General features: G+C 31.7%; 1 protein-coding gene and 1 long non-coding RNA gene across 2 annotated transcripts; both read left to right on the plus strand.

Annotated features, from left to right (window-relative positions):
* The first annotated feature begins 1686 nt into the window (after positions 1-1686).
* On the plus strand, positions 1687-4521 carry LOC114188271 (trifunctional UDP-glucose 4,6-dehydratase/UDP-4-keto-6-deoxy-D-glucose 3,5-epimerase/UDP-4-keto-L-rhamnose-reductase RHM1-like). Its single transcript, XM_028076864.2, has 3 exons — positions 1687-1810; positions 2308-3856; positions 3963-4521. The coding sequence occupies exons 2-3, from the start codon at positions 2318-2320 to the stop codon at positions 4407-4409; spliced, it is 1986 nt and encodes a 661-aa protein (XP_027932665.2). The 5' UTR covers positions 1687-1810; positions 2308-2317; the 3' UTR covers positions 4410-4521.
* Positions 4522-14652: 10131 nt separating this feature from the next.
* LOC114186812 (uncharacterized) lies at positions 14653-16408 on the plus strand. The gene is made up of 3 exons (XR_003605157.2): positions 14653-14848; positions 15239-15300; positions 16053-16408. It is a non-coding gene; the product is annotated as an uncharacterized LOC114186812 (long non-coding RNA).
* The last annotated feature ends 465 nt before the right edge of the window (positions 16409-16873 follow it).

Consider the following 16873-nt stretch of genomic DNA (forward strand, 5'->3'; position numbering starts at 1 on the left):
CACACAATCAGCAACCTTATTTGGTGTAGGGTCTTCTTGTCCTGCCTTAAAAAAGAAGCCTTAGAATGGTTTCCCAAGCTTCTACCGAACAACATAGAGAGGGTGGCTCAGTTCATGTAGATGGAAGCCACCCGACAAGTCACCGACGGGCACAAGGAACCAAAATTCAGCAATTACACCTATCTTAGCATTTCAAGGACTAAGATACTGTAGGAGGCCTATAGATCCGACACGCCATTGCCCCCGAGGAAGAATTGGCATCGGTTGACACCGATGGAAACAAACACTGCTTACAACATTGGCCACACTAAGGAGAGTGCAACACCCTAAAGGATAAAAACAAAGAGTTTATCAAAGCCGGTCAGCTAAAGGAATACGTTAAGAAGGACCAGGCATAACCCAGTCCTCCTTGGAGAAGAAACCCCATTCGATCCCCCAAACAATCCTACTAGTCCGACTTGACCAACCGCATATTCGATCAGAAGGGCAGGTCCTCTAGCAGAAGGAGCCGTAGTAGAAGCAGAAGTCGAAACTGTCGGGGTTTGTAGGCGGTGGAACCACCTCATTCGCTCAAAAGAGATATATTTGAGCACTTAAAATCGTGCACCTAGTAAAAAAGAGAATCATAAGCATGCCTCCAATCACCTTCACCGACAAAGACTACAAGACCTCCGATCCTGACCAAGACAACTCCATGGTCATCTCGATCGAGCTAACTATCATGGCACAGTGATAGTGCCACGTGACACAACTATGAAGTAACACGTGAAAAAAATTTCAAAAAAAAAAAATCAAAAGATTAAGAAAAATAATATTTTTTTTAAAAATAAAAAGAATTCAAATAAACTGCAAATTGACATGTGACATTGTCGTTAACACCATTTATATAGCACTAATAGAAAAAATCTAATTGTATCATTTATTCACAAATTAGCACCAAATTGAGACTTAAAAAAATATCGGAGGACCAACTTATACATTTTTAAACAAAATATGGGATTAAAGGAATAATTAAACCAAGAATATACAAATAACTATAGAATTTTCTCATAAAAATTGCTCATAATAACTAATACTAATAACTATAGAATTTGTTCATACCAAGATGATCAACTACACATTCTTTTCAACATAATTTCTTCCATAGTTAAAATTATTACATATTAAAAAAATACTAAAATATTTCATTATATAATATTTTTGATGATATTTCATTATATAATATTTTTCGATATAACTCGTGCATATGCATGGTCAGTCTAGTAGTTTGATACAAAAAAACTAGTCACACTTTTCTATTAATTTTTTTTCTTAATAATTTTATAGCCTTTAATAAACTTTAAAAATCAACTAAAAACTGGTAAAGTGAGTGTGTGAAAAAAACAAGCCACTACCTCCTTCAATTTTTAATATAAGTTAATATTTATGTTTATCATTTCTATATTTTTAGTCTTTTCATGTTAGTTTCATGTTATTTATGCATTTAGCATTGCATCACAGTTTGCAACGTGTGAAGTTATTAAAGATTATGTTCCTCGTGCCACAATATATAGATACGTTGATTAAAGCTTATGGACAAAGATTGTTGATAAAAAATAAGAAAAGCATATGAAGAATAAAAAAACGTTACTCGTGATCCATGAGAGTGATGAAACTACGAGAAAAATACTATTAAATTATTATTGTTATTATAAACTATAAATACACACATGGTGTAATAACTTTTGATCACAACACTCTTTTTTCTTCCTTTATTTTCAACCAAACTTTCATTTTTTGATCGTTTTGCTGTTGTGGCTGAGGAGCTTCTGTAAGTTAACCATTATTACCCACTTTTCAATTTACTGAAATTAGTTGTTGAAGATTTTGATCTTTTTGTGTTCGATTATGCCATTGTTTCGTATGTTAAAGTAAGATTGTAGTTATACTCTGTTTCAGTGTTCATTCTGGTCTCTCGTCTTTGGTTATGAACAATGGTTGGTTCTGGTTGAGTCTTTAGAACAACCCAAGAAAATATTGTGCTGTTATGATCAATTTGCAGTTTTTGATTTCTTATATTCCTTAGTGCTTATGGTATCATGAAAATTAATTGAAACAACACACTTTCAAAATGTTTTGACATTGATAATTATAAAACTTAACATTTGTTTTACTGAAAATAATCATTTGTGTACTATTTAGCCTCAGGGTAGGGTGTAAAAGGTTTTCTAAACATTCTTAGGAATTGTTGTGACATGATTCAACACTGCGAGCCAAACTTGTGTGATAGATATATCTGACAAGAAGTTGCATTGCTATGCACTAAAGTTATGCAGATATGGCCAACACCTACAAGCCAAAGAACATTCTCATCACAGGAGCAGCAGGGTTTATTGCATCTCATGTCTGCAACAGGATCGTCCGAAACTACCCTGACTACAAAATCGTTGTTCTGGACAAGCTCGATTACTGTTCAAATTTGAAGAACCTGGTGCCGTCACGTTCATCTCCAAATTTCAAGTTCATAAAGGGAGACATTGGTAGTGCAGACTTGGTGAACTACATTCTCCTCACCGAGTCCATTGACACCATCATGCACTTTGCAGCACAAACCCATGTGGACAATTCCTTTGGGAACAGTTTTGAGTTCACCCAGAACAACATTTATGGCACACATGTGTTGCTGGAGGCTTGCAAAGTCTCTGGTGGCCAAGTGAAGAGGTTCATCCATGTGAGCACTGATGAGGTTTATGGGGAGACAGATGAGGATGCAGTGGTGGGAAACCATGAGGCTTCTCAGCTGTTACCTACCAATCCATATTCTGCCACAAAAGCTGGTGCTGAAATGCTTGTCATGGCATATGGTAGGTCATATGGCTTGCCTGTGATAACCACAAGAGGGAACAATGTTTATGGGCCAAATCAGTTTCCTGAGAAGCTGATTCCAAAGTTCTTGCTCCTGGCCATGAAAGGAAGGATTCTTCCAATTCATGGGGATGGCTCTAATGTCAGGAGTTATCTCTATTGTGAAGATGTGGCTGAGGCATTTGAGATCATTCTCCATAGGGGTGAAGTAGGACATGTTTACAACATAGGGACAAAGAAAGAGAGGAGGGTGATTGATGTGGCAAGAGACATATGCAGGCTTTTCAACTTGGATCCTGACACCCATGTCAAGTTTGTGGAGAATAGGCCTTTCAATGATCAAAGGTACTTCTTGGATGATGAAAAGCTGAAGAATTTGGGGTGGTGTGAGAGCACTACATGGGAAGAGGGGCTAAGGAAAACCTTGAGTTGGTATGTGAAGAATCCTGATTGGTGGGGTGATGTTTCTGGTGCTTTGCTTCCTCATCCAAGAATGCTCACTATGCCAGGAGTTGAGAAGTACTATGACAGCACAGAAATGACCAAAAATGCTTCCAATGTCGATGCAAATCATGCCAACCAGAACAAAATGGTGGTTCCAACTATAAGAAGCAATGTGCCACCACGAAAGCAATCTGTGAAGTTCTTGATCTATGGTGGTGCAGGGTGGATTGGGGGGCTTGTAGGAACCCTTTGTGAGAAGCAAGGGATACCCTTTGAATATGGCAAAGCACGTTTAGATGATGGATCACAATCACAAATCTTGGCTGACATAAACACCAGTAAACCAACTCATGTTTTCAATGCTTCTGGTGTGACAGGAGCACTGAATTTGAAGTGGTTTGAAGCTCATAAACCAGAAGCCATACGAGCAAACGTTGTTGGTGCGTTAACATTGGCACATGTTTGCAAAGACCAAGGTCTCCCCATGATGAATTATGCCTTTGGTGGTAATTTGGAAGACACAAAAAACTCCACTGACGATGCTTTCTATTTCAGAACGCAAGCCAAGGTAGGTTAAAAAGAAAAAGTTGCACACACTGTTTATTCCTTTTGCCATTCCTGTTGCAATTTTTGCATGATCACTAACTTTGGTTTTTGTCACCATATGGGTTTAGGTTGAAGAGTTGCTAAAGGAATATGACAATGTGTGCACCCTAAGAATCCAATTGCCAGTGTCCTCTGATCTCAGCAACCCACATAACTTCATCAGTAAGATAACAAGTTCTGATAAAGTGGCCAACATGCCAAACAGCATCACTGTTTTGGATGAACTTGTGCCCATTTCAATTGAGATGGCCAAAAGGAACTGCAGGGGCATTTGGAACCTCACAAACCCTGGTGTTGTGACCTGCAATGAGATTCTTGAGATGTACAAGGATTATATTGATCCTAGTTTCAAATGGGTTAATTTTACACTTGAAGAACAGGGTCAATTCCCTTCTCCAAGTACCAATGCAATGGATGCATCACAACTGCAGAAGGAATTTCCAGAGCTTTTGCCTGTTAGGGACTCATTGCTCAAATATGTGTTTGAGCCAAAAAAGAAAACTCTGGGTTATTGAGTGGCATAATTAACTATAAATAAATGTATACATGTCTATCTATTTATTTTCCACTTTTTGCTACTGTGGTATGAATTAGTTTGGTATAATCATACTATTGAATTTCACATTTCTTCCTACTTTCTTTTCCAATTTGTGTTTCTTGTAGATTTTGTGGAAACAAAACTATTTTGGTCGAAATAAAGTGAAGTTGCAGCAGCCCAATAGTGGTTCAATTAGGGTTGAAAAGTGATGCATAAATATATCGAATTAAGTCAAGTACTGAAAGCATCCACGCATTTAGTGTTCAAGAGACTAAATCATTTAATTAGACTCCGAAGAGCAGGTGAACGTTCTAATCCTTGTGTTACATTGAATAAATAGAATTAAATGTTGTTTTTTTCTTAATTTTCACTAAAAATTGAAATTAGTCTATTTTCGACTTTGAACCAATTTAGTCTTTAAACTCTAAAAATACTGGATTTAATATTTTAACCAAATTTTGATAGACAAGAGAGTGTATGTGGAAGCAAGAAACAAAAATGAAAAAACATGTCACCGAGGAAAAGAGAGTAAGCAATATATATACACTCTCCAAGAGGAGCGAAGAGAGAAGAAAAGGTAAGAATCCGAAAAGTTCAAAAGAGGAGCCCTGATAGAGGAAAGAGTCTCTCATAGACAAAAGATCAAACATTTGACACCATCGAGCATAAAAACTTATAATCACTAAATTAGAAGTGCTTAAAGTGGTTTGAAAATATTGGAACAACCAAATTAGAAGTGCTCTAAAGTGGTCTGAAATATTAAGACAACCAAATTAAAAGTGCATTCAAAGTGATTAGAAATATTTGAATAATCAAATTAGAAGTGCATTTAAAATTATTTAAAACATTGAAAATATGTTTTACATATTTTTATTATTTGTCACAAAAGCATTTTTAATATTACTTCAAAACATATTTATTTTATATTTAATGACAAGTTGGTGAAAGTATGAACTTATGAGATGCTAAATAATAGAAGATAGAAGTGTGATTAGTAAAATAAGTGTTGAAAAGTAATGGAGTGTAAGTAGTAAAATGTAGGCGTGCAAACAGTAAATAGAGTGTCAATAGTTGTGGGAGTGCAACGTAGTAAATCGTGGGGTGCACCAAGGAGGAATTTAATGCAAGACAGCAAAAGCGTGGGGGTGTGCGAAGGAGAACGTTGGTGTGCGCAAAGCGCAATGTAGGTGCAACCAACACTTAATATTAGGTGTGTGTTGTGTGAATGTGAAGGTGCAACAAATAAAATAAATAACAGACAATTAAACACGCAGGGGTGTGGGGGTTAACAGAATATGAGGGTACACATAAATAAAAAGATAACCTAATAAAAATAAGAAGCGGTGCAGGTAATAGAAATGGAGGTGCATGGAGTAAAAGGGTGAAAAGAACTAGCCCAAACTAATTTTTATTTTATTTTTTAAAGGATGGTGGTGTTTTTGACACTGCCAACTTTCTTTTTGACAAATTTAAAAAAGTTTTTATTAATAAAATTAAATAAATTATTTTTTTATTTTTTAATTAAAATAAAATAATAAAATAATAATTTTTACCTAATTAGAAAGTTTGTCAAAATTTGTCAAAATTCTATTGTCAAATTATATTTTACTTTTTAGAACCAGCAATGTTTTCATCTTCTTCTCTGTCCGCAAGGCAGCAAGATTTGGTCCTTTTTCTAGAGCTGTCAAAACAGGTAATTCGGTCTGCCCCAACTCGACCCATCACAGGTTGATGATTTAGAGAGTCAACCTAATTCAGCTCACTTTTAGCAAAACCCAACCCGGCCCACCATGGGTTGGCGAGTTAAACGGGTTGGCTCACGGGTTCACTTAATTAAAAAAAATATTATTATTTTTTCAGTCAAAACTAAATTGTAATTTTAATTAAAATCTAAATAAACTTTAATACAATCCAAATACAAACCAAAATAAAAAAAATACAAATTATTTATGTGTTGGATAAAAAACAACTTAACATGATCCAAATGTAAAGCCCAACTTAATAAAAATAAATAAAAATACTTGTGTGACTCTTTTATCTGCTGGTTAGTGAACCAACCCGACTCAGCACAACAATCCGGAGGAGCCGGGTTCTAAATGAGCCAGAACAAAAATCAACCCGTATTAAAATTTGTAAAAATTTTTTAATCCAACCCAGTCCAAACTCGTAATGAGTCAGATTGACTCGCAAGTTTCAACCTATTTTGAATATTGAATGTGTATCCTCCCATTTTTATCTTGTGTGATCCCTCTTCTAAGGGCAGAAGAACCCTCGTGCCTCTAACATCAAATCACTTCAAGAGGAAGTGGCGGTTGCGGATTTGTTTGGAAATATTTTGAGAAAATTAATTTATTTGACGTCGAAAAATCAATTTTAGTTTGAAGAAATCAGAAAAAAATAATCTTTTTAATGTGAATTTTTTATTTATAATTAATCCATCATCAATCCAGCTTCTAAAAATTTCCATTTTTTGTGTATCACCTAGCAGCATTACGACAAATATAGACGGGAACACTGAACACTTACCGAATGAAGAAAATGAGATACCAAATTTTGAATCTCTATGCTGCATTTTATTCTCTCAATAAAGGTAAATTAGAAATATATATATATATATATATATATATATATATATATATATATATATATATACTAAAATAAAAAGATAAAATAGAAAAAAATAAAATAAAATAACAATATGAAAACAAATACTAAAAATAATAAAACTTAACAACAAAACTAAACATATATTCTCCTGTTCTCCTTCTATTTTTATGATTTTAAAATATTTTTTTTTCATTTTTAATATATTTCACTTTTATTAATTTCTAAAAATAAATTTTGATTACTCGAACAAAATAGGCTGTTAGGCCGAACCCATGTACCATCAAACACATTCTCTACCCACTAAGCCAATTAATTTTCATGATTTAAGGAGCATCAAATTATTAATTTATACACACTATTTTTTCGTAAATCAAAATTAAATTAAATAAACAGCAACTTAACTCAATTAAATAATTAAATTAATTCTTCCATGTTAAGCCTCATCCATTATATACTCTTACTCAAAAATCCTAAAGCCTTTTTTCAGTCTTACATTTTTCCCAACTCAAAAATGTTTGTCCTGGAAAATTGTTTACCTAAGAAAGTAAAATATTATGCATACCTAAAATTTTGCAGTCATGAAATGAAAGTTCCACACCAAATAAATTTGCACAAATAAAATATTCACTATTAATATAAAATAAAAACCTCATATTTAAAAAAAAAAAAAGTCTTTATCCAAGAAACAAAAATCATCCATAAATTAACGTAAATAAAATATTATTCGAAAAAAATATAATTTAACATACAATTTTTTTTTTCTTTCCGATTTCTTTCACACGTAGCTTCTTTTACCTTATGTATTTTCATAATATTTTAAATAAAAATTATAAACCGCAAATTAACTAAAAAAATATACAAAATTCATATTATTTTCTTTTAAATTTATTAAAACAAAACAACCACTAAAATAATTATATAACATTATTTTACTCAAATAAAACTCACATTGTTTGATCCCAACATATATGTATAACTCCACAAACATAACAACCTGAAATATGTTCCCAAAATAAAAATATGCAATCATTAACATATTACCACTAAGTAATATCCAACGGTAACCAACCATTCCTGCGTAGCAACGCCTCTTGGAAAGGGTCTTTCCCTTATAAGCAACAATTTTACCCGCTCAACAAAGCCTTGGATAAGAGCACTCCTGCTAAGCTTAGACCAAAATCTTATAATAGAACATAACCCCTTTTACTCGACTCATCATAGTCTTATGGGATTATACATATATAAGAGAATTCATACTATAAATAACATTTGTACATTATTATGTATAACATGCTTCAACATTTACCGAGACTAGCATTTCACCAAAGCATACATATACCAACATCACCAATCATAAGCTAGATGAGCTCACATCCCACACTCTCAAAGTTTTTTCGAGACGCTGATACCAAGATGTAACATCCCAAATTGGAGTGTTACAATTATGAAGTTTGTACAAAACGTATAACTTAACATAAGACATTTCTTAAACTAACATGTTTCTTAACAAAAGAGTTGTTCAATCATAGAAATCTCCTTTGTTTTTCATTATATTTTAAACTTCATCTTGACTTCATGTTAACCAACCCAATAATACTAAAACCCAAACTGCCATTACCTTTCGTAGTAAATGATGATAAAAAAACATAACTGAATTTAATTTCAACAGTACCTGGCTTTTTGTTCAAGACCTTTTAGACAAAATATAACAAAATATAAAGTCTAGAGTAAGATACTTGTTTAGGGAGCAATAGTTTGGATCTACACAAACTAAAAAATTAATGGTAAAAAAGACTAACTATAATTACCTTAACCAGTAATTGTTTGTGTTTCAGATTTTTTGGACAGAAAAAAAAATCCTCATTGAGATACATGTTTACAGGAGCAATAATGATTTTTTGGCCACATGGAATGTTTTTTTTTTGGGTTTTTTACCTCATTTTTTTTAAGTTGGATCCACATAAAACAACCAATTAATGGTAAAAAAACCTAACTATAGTTACCTTAAGTAGTAACTGTCTTCATCCACATTTTTTGGTGCACCAGTAATGACTTTTTGGCAACATGAAATGTTAATGAGTTATTTAATTTAGTAGGTTGTAATTTTCATGCACGTTAACCAAACCCATGGTAAAAAACTTAATTGAATTTACCTTTAACAGTAACTGTCTTCATGTCTCATGCTTTTTGTACAACATAAAGTCTAGTGTGACATACTTGAATTGACATAGGTATGTGGTTGGTTATTGTGCACCCAAATTATAACGAAGTGAACTAAAAAGCTCAAATGATATTCTATGTGGGTAGAAAAGCATTATTGGTGTTGTAAAGAAGAATCTCATTTGGAATTTTATATTGGACAAAAATACGAAATAGGAAGGCAATGCTAAAGGTAATTCTAATTAGTGTTAAAACCTACTGGATTGAATAATCTACTAACATTCCATGTTCGCAGAAAATCATTACTGATGCCCAAAATAAGTATCTAATTATTTTTTTTCAAAAACTTTGAAACAAGAAGGCAATTACTGCTTAAGATAATTATACTTAGGTTTTTTTACCATTAATTGATTAGTTTATGTAGATTCACATTACAACCAACAACCAAGTGAAGTAAAAAACAATTAATGTTTCCCAAACAAGTATTTCACTCTTGACTTTATATTTCGTACAAAAAGTCCGAAAAAGAAAGTCAGTTACCGCTGAAGATAAATCCAATTATGTTTTTTATTATTATTATTATTGGATTTGTTAATGAGGATTTTATTTAGATCCTACTAAACTAAATAACACACTAACATTCCATGTTGGCAACCATGAGTGGTGTCACAAACAAATTTGTCAATTTGTAATTGATATTGTACACAAAGTGTTAAACAGGAAGGCAATTACTACAAAAGGTAATGTCAGTTAGGTTTTTAACATTATAGGATTGGTTAATGTGCATCAAATTTATAACATAGTGAACTAAATAATCTTATGACATTCCATGTGACCAAAAACAAGTATCTCACTTTGGACTTTTTTATTTGGTGCAAAAAGTATGAGACAGAAAGCTTGTTACTGCTTAATAAAAAAACCATAAGGCAACTGAGATCTGGCTCCGTTCATAGTTGGCTTGTAATAATTGACTTGACAATTATTAAACAACTAAGACAAAAAGGCAACTAAGTTTTACTCCAACTATCAAACTTCCTCAGCTCAAATTAATTTCATATTTCAGATTACAGGAATGATCTGATCATGAGATTAATTCCTATTGATATCTTGATTTTGGACATTAATGTTGTAGCTAGATCTAATTTTATACATAGTATAGAAACATCTATGAATATATATTTTTGTTTGCGGATCAAAAGACCACAAAAAGATTGTCTAATTATTGAGGATTGCACCCATTTATATATTGTTCGATATCGGGTGAAACAAAATGTCCAAGAAAGTTCGCTAGTTAGGATAGACTCTAACCTGACTCTGATACTATATTAGAAGTTGGCCTTAAGCCTAACTCAACCCCATAAAATCGGCTTGTAAGGTGAGGATTGCACTCACTTATATATTGTGAATTGGCTTTATCTCTAGTCGATGTGAGACTTCTAACCGTATTTATATTTACTTTCCATAAAAAGAGAAAAATATATCTCAACAAATTATAATTTCTTAAAAATGTACTCAATTAAAAAATCTTTCACTAATGATAAACTATTTTCTTATGCGTAAAGAGATTTGTCTCTTTGCTCTCAGCAAATCTTAACTTTGATCGGATGCACTTTAAAGAATAAGAAAAAATAGTGGAACTATTTTTGTTTTTTTTTCAAATGGAAATAAGTTTAAAACTATATTTTTTATGTTATAAATTAATGGTTGTCTATTAATTTGATACAATAATCTCACATGATTTATATGATTGATTGGTTTGCTACAATTATTTATATGAGTAATTACTCTTTATAAAATTTAAATATTAAATATTTGATTTGTATCCTTCATGGATTATATTTTGTAATACTTGATCTCAATTCTCACTTTTTTCATTCTCTCCTTCCATCTATTATATCTATTAATAGTTTTATTTTATAACACTTAATTATTAATAAATAAGATAGAATTGATTATCATATAAATAACGAAATTTCACAAGAAATAATACGTAAATAAGACATTAACCCAAAAATGAGGTAATTAAGACTTGGTGTTGGAAACTTCACAAAAACATCAGTATTGGCTTAACTACCAAAGCATAGAAAGAAAAAAAGGAAAAATTGTTGATTTAATTTTCTTCGATTACAAAACTACATCCTTAAATTAATTTTCACCTAAACTCAACTGAATTTTGATTCTGTTTCTTTTTGTATATCTTATAAACACAATACCTAAAAGAGCTATGTATGCAACTTTCCTGTTAAAACTTCAACACCAATATTTGTCACCTAATTATTATGAAAACCATGAACTATGTTAAATAGGTACAATAAGATAAAAATAGTAATGAACTACTAATTTATACTTAAGTATATATTCAAATTACTATCACAAAAGATAAAGAAACCACCATGGTTTTAAATCCCATTGTATACTTGTATCATTAACATTATATATATATATATATATATATATATATATATATATATATATATATATATATTGGTCGGCAAAAATATGTATACTTATATAATAGAGTATTTGGGGTATTCTAACCCTTATACACAGATACTTACAAGATTACCAAAATATATAAAATGTAAATGAAAGACCTTAAAGTTTGTATTTAAACAATAAGTCTACAAAACTACCCCCAAAACTATAGTATATAATCAGACAACCTACCACATTAAACAACTAAGATACTAAAAGCATAACATAAATCCTCCAGTAAAAGCTCACTTCACAAAATTTGCCTCCGCACACATGCCTATATTGCATCCATGAAAGGTATCCATATGCAATTCTTCCTTGAAGAAACTGAACAATACACCTGCAGCAAAAACAAAACACTCTAGACCACAAAGTCTAGGTGATAAAACATAGATATCCCTTTACAAATACTATATTATTCTTCCTAACTCATGAATGCTCTATTCCTCTCCCATGCTACACCTTTTAATGTAAAGCCTCCCTATGGTAAAAACCCCTCAAGACTAAGTACATACCTACTTCTGAAGATTCCTACAACCTAGGTGTGTGATGGGTGCCTACCTATTGATCTTAAGCAATGTAAGGGACAAAAGCACCAATCAGAAAAAGAAAAGGTTACATTTGCATTTTTATGTTTCAACCATGCCCATACTTTCACTTGGGCCATACTGAAGATTTCATCTGGATATGGTAATTTGTTCTTAAAAACTACATGATTCCTTTGATTCCAGAGATTCCACACTATAGCAATCCACACCCCCTCCATAACATATTACCTTTATGGTTGAGGTCCAACAGGTGGAAATGTTCAAAATGTGCTTATACCTGATTATGACATACCCCCAAAGTCCTTGTTCATCTATTGCACATGTTCCAAACTTTGGTAGCAACTCTGTAGGTAATGAATAAATGACTTATGCTCTCTTCATGCTCACCACACATAGCACAATTATCATTGTTTAGGTTGACCCCTCTAAGTCTTAAATTCACATTTGTTGGTATTCCATTTAGAATAACCTGCCACATAAAAAACTTCGCAGAGGGGATAACCTTTACTCTCCAAAGGTAATCGAAGAAGTGTTGTTGATCTGCTTCACTTGCTTGTAACTTTTGATTTGCTGATTTAACTGTATAAACCTTATCTTCACCATCATTCCACATCCAACAATCCTTTCTTTCCCTAGCAAGAGTTATCTTATGAATGTCTTCTGAGAACATTTCAATTTGAGGTCTCTCCCATTCAAACCATTCTCTTCTCCAGGCCAAATTCCATTCCCATTTGTCGTTGTCCCATTCCCGACATTCACTTATTGTTTGTTCTTTCTTATTAGAGTTGGCATATAACCTAGGATAAGATTCTTTAAGTGATCTATCCCCTACCCATATGTCTTCCCGAAATAAAATCCTAGTTCCAGATCCCACTTTCCAATACACACTCTTATCAAACCAAGTTTTGTCCTCACTAGAACCACAAATCTTTCTTAAATCTTTCCACCATTTAGATGTGAGAAACTAAAGAACTAGTGGTTACTGAAAACTCCAACCAAAATTTTAAATTTGGATAATTTTCTCTAATTTATTATCACCTTTTAGGTCATGAAGACCATGAAATGAAGAAAGTAGCTAGAATAACATGATAATAGATATTTTTATATAACTTGTTCTTGGTGGTACCTTTAATCATATAATTTTAACCTTCGAAAAATAAAAATAAATTTGTTTACTTATTACATATATTATATTTATACATTGTGGCATTAGAGGATAACCCAGATGATATACTTCTCATAAGTTTAACAAATTTGGTGAATAAATGTGTATAATATTGTAGAACATTCAAATTATAAATTCAAAATTTGTTCTACTTTGATTTGTTTTCTTTTAATAATTTTCTCCATCAAACCTAATAGATGCAACATTTATGTTTCAGATATAGGAATCGAGAACGTTCACTTAAACAACTTGTCAAGTTTCCAAACCTTTACTCTTATCGTCTCTTCAGTGCTCATGTACGTTAATCAATCATGAGTACATGTCAAAATGCTCTGATGCTAAAGTCAACAATTGCTTGATCCACGTGTCAAAGGCGTTATGTTACTAAAGTAAAAAATTGTGTGATCCACGACGGCAGTTAATACTATTATTAATGTGAGATAAAAAAAAAACTCCAACAACCATACCTTTGTCTTATATTTATAGTTTTTCAAAGTAATCTCACACGAATGTTGATCAGTCGACGTGACCCATGATGGACTGGGGTGAAATCCTACAGAGAGTCCAACTGGTGTCAGTGGGATAGTTCACTCGGCTGCATGTTGGATAACCTCATAAGAACTCTTTTTGGAAGTAATCTCACACGCCCGATCGATTATTAGTGTCAAGCGACCCATACAGTACAATTCATATTATTAATATAAGTCTATTTTGGTCTCATTCATATGTTCAACATATTCTTTCTCTACATTTATAGGCATGAACAAAGTTAGGAGCATTATATTCTAGCACACACATATCATACATGAGTGAAATAATATGTATAATATAATAATCTTTACATAATTGATTTTGGTTTGATTTGATTCGGTTTACACCAATTCAAAATTTCATATTCGAAACTAATTTGAATCTTTTAGTTTCCAAAGAAAAATACAAGTTAATCCAAAAAAATCTAATTTCAATTGGTTGTCATTTTCTTAATATTTTTAGTATCTTTTTTTGGATCCGTTTAGTTATAATGACCCTTAACTAATAAATAAATAAATATATATATATATATATATATATATATATATATATATATATAATTAGTTACACAAAAATATATTACCAAATTATCAGAAAATTATTTTATACCGGCAATTATTTTTCGGCAGTTTTAGTTAACCGACCTTATAATTTTAAATTTTTTTTAATTTATATTATATTTTTGGCGGTTTAAAACCGACGAAAAATTTTAGCCCTTGAATTTGTCTATTTCTTTGCTTTTTATCCCCTGCTCCTTCATCTTCTTACTTCCGCTCGAACGCTTCTTCCCCTTCTTGCAACTTTCTTTTCCTTCCCTTTTACTTACAATGGCACTCATTTTCTCTGACTAGTGCTCTCGTTTCTTTATCTTCGTGGAATTTGTGTTCTTATTTCTCCAAAGCCATTTTCTTCTTCGTAGAAATCTTCTTCGTAAGTGTTTTTGCTTTCTATATCAGTTTTTTTTCTCTCTATAAACTATTTTGAGTGTTACAAACCCTAATCGTAACTTCAATTTTTTTTAACTGTAACTTCAATTTCTATTTTTCGGTGATAAATCATTGTTCGTTTAGTATTAATTCATGGTTTCATATGTTTTTCATTGAATGCAAGCCGGTAAGTGCTTGTAATTGAGAACAAATGGTGATTTTCTTAATCCTTGCAGAGAACCTTATGCCATAATTATATAAAGAATAGAAGGTGTTTATTTCTTTAATTTCCTCACATTATTCTTGTATATATTTATAATAATTGTATATACTTACAGTTTCCATTTGGAAATAAAATTAATTAACCATGTTTATTTGAAATACTTAATTACAGCAATCTTCTACGTCTCCAATATCCTGATGAATGGCTTTTTTCAAATTGAATGTGGCATCAAGGTATTGTGCCTTACCTTTATATACTTTGTTTGTTTTGTACTAAAAATAAGATTTTGATTCCTACTTTCTGGTATAATAATATAAAGCTTTCTGCGTGTGGTGAAATTAGTGTGCTAATGACTAGAAAAATCAGCTTATATTAGGCTTGCCTCAACATAATATTTAAGGTATTTAGCTATGTATTATGAATGTCGGTGAAGGAAGTGGAAAACAAGAACTTTGGGTAGGAGATGCTTATATATACAATGCTGAATACAGATACGAAACTGCAAGAAAAGGGTGAGAATGAATGTTAGACGCAAACAACAAGGTGTAGGACGCCTTATATACAAGCTGAATGTGTAGGAAAAACTGTTAAAAATAGATGGCACTTATTGCAAATCACAAGCCCAAGTAGCAAGATAGTTAGCATGCACAAACGATGTGTGACTATATGTCCAAGTCAGAATGGGGTCCTTGGCAGAACACATATTTGTCTTGTCAGAAAAATGACCTTGCTTTGATGTCACTCTAGGATCCAAGACTTACATGTTTGATGTCATTAATCTAAGACCAGGGCTGGTCAGAAACACTTAGCACATCCATGTCAATTTGTGATGAAATGATAATGGAGAAAACCTGAGTTTTAAGGAAGTCACAAGTTATAAAGTCAACAAACTTACTATAATGTTTGATTAGATGGGTGTATTTTAGTTGAGTTTTTATATTTTGTAATAATGTTGTGATGTTTTCCCTGGTTGAATTTATTGCAGACACATTTTCCTGGTTTATGGTTGGCTGAGGTCAGTGCAGAGTGATACAAAGTGGTTGATGTTCCTGAATGAGGTAAATTTTGGTGATAGTTCAAATTGATTGTGTTGTGTAGGAGCTGAAATGAATGGCTAAACCTTGGTTGAAATGAAAGGTTTAACTCAATCATGAAATTTTGGAATTTTGCAATTAGATATACTAGTATGAATGTTATTGTTTGCAGGTTTTTAGAATTATGTTATCCTGTATAATATAATTTTTAACTTCTCAATTGTTTATAGCGAACAATCCTTTTGATTTATTGTAGCAAATATTCCGTTTTTTTCTTAAACGTTGAAGATGTCAAGTTTTGTTCATCCATCACAGAGCAAGTTCAACATTCATTTTAGCGGTATTTCAAATTGTGTTGGTGGTAAAATTTATTGTGCCTAATCTTTCCGTAAATATTAACGTAAATAGTTATTGATACGTTTTCTTATTAAACCTTTTTTGTGAAAATGAATTTCAACTTTTCATGGAAATATGAAAAATTTAATTTGAAGATCAATATAGATATCTAATTATATATATATATATATATATATATATATATATATATATATATATATTTATTTATTTAGTTATTTATTGTGAAGATGTGTACACATAAATAGTGAATATTTTGACAAAGTGTTTACTAATAAATTAATTTAGTATTAAATTGTTGCTTATGGACACATAATATGATAACTACCTCATAAAAAAAAAACAAATACAATCTTTTCTCGTTAAATAAATAAATGTGTAAAAATTCAAAAATTTTAAAGTCATACCAACAACATCA

Source organism: Vigna unguiculata, chromosome 6 (genome assembly GCF_037176805.1).
Source record: "Vigna unguiculata cultivar grain cowpea cultivar isolate G323 ecotype 2 chromosome 6, ASM3717680v1, whole genome shotgun sequence".
In the NCBI taxonomy this organism is placed as follows: domain Eukaryota; kingdom Viridiplantae; phylum Streptophyta; class Magnoliopsida; order Fabales; family Fabaceae; genus Vigna; species Vigna unguiculata.

Coding starts and splice junctions, on each gene's coding strand:
- LOC114188271 (XM_028076864.2), top strand. CDS start 2,318: ATGGCCAACACCTACAAGCCAAAGAACATTCTCATCACAGGAGCAGCA. Junction 3,857..3,962: donor ATTTCAGAACGCAAGCCAAG/GTAGGTTAAAAA, acceptor ATATGGGTTTAG/GTTGAAGAGTTGCTAAAGGA.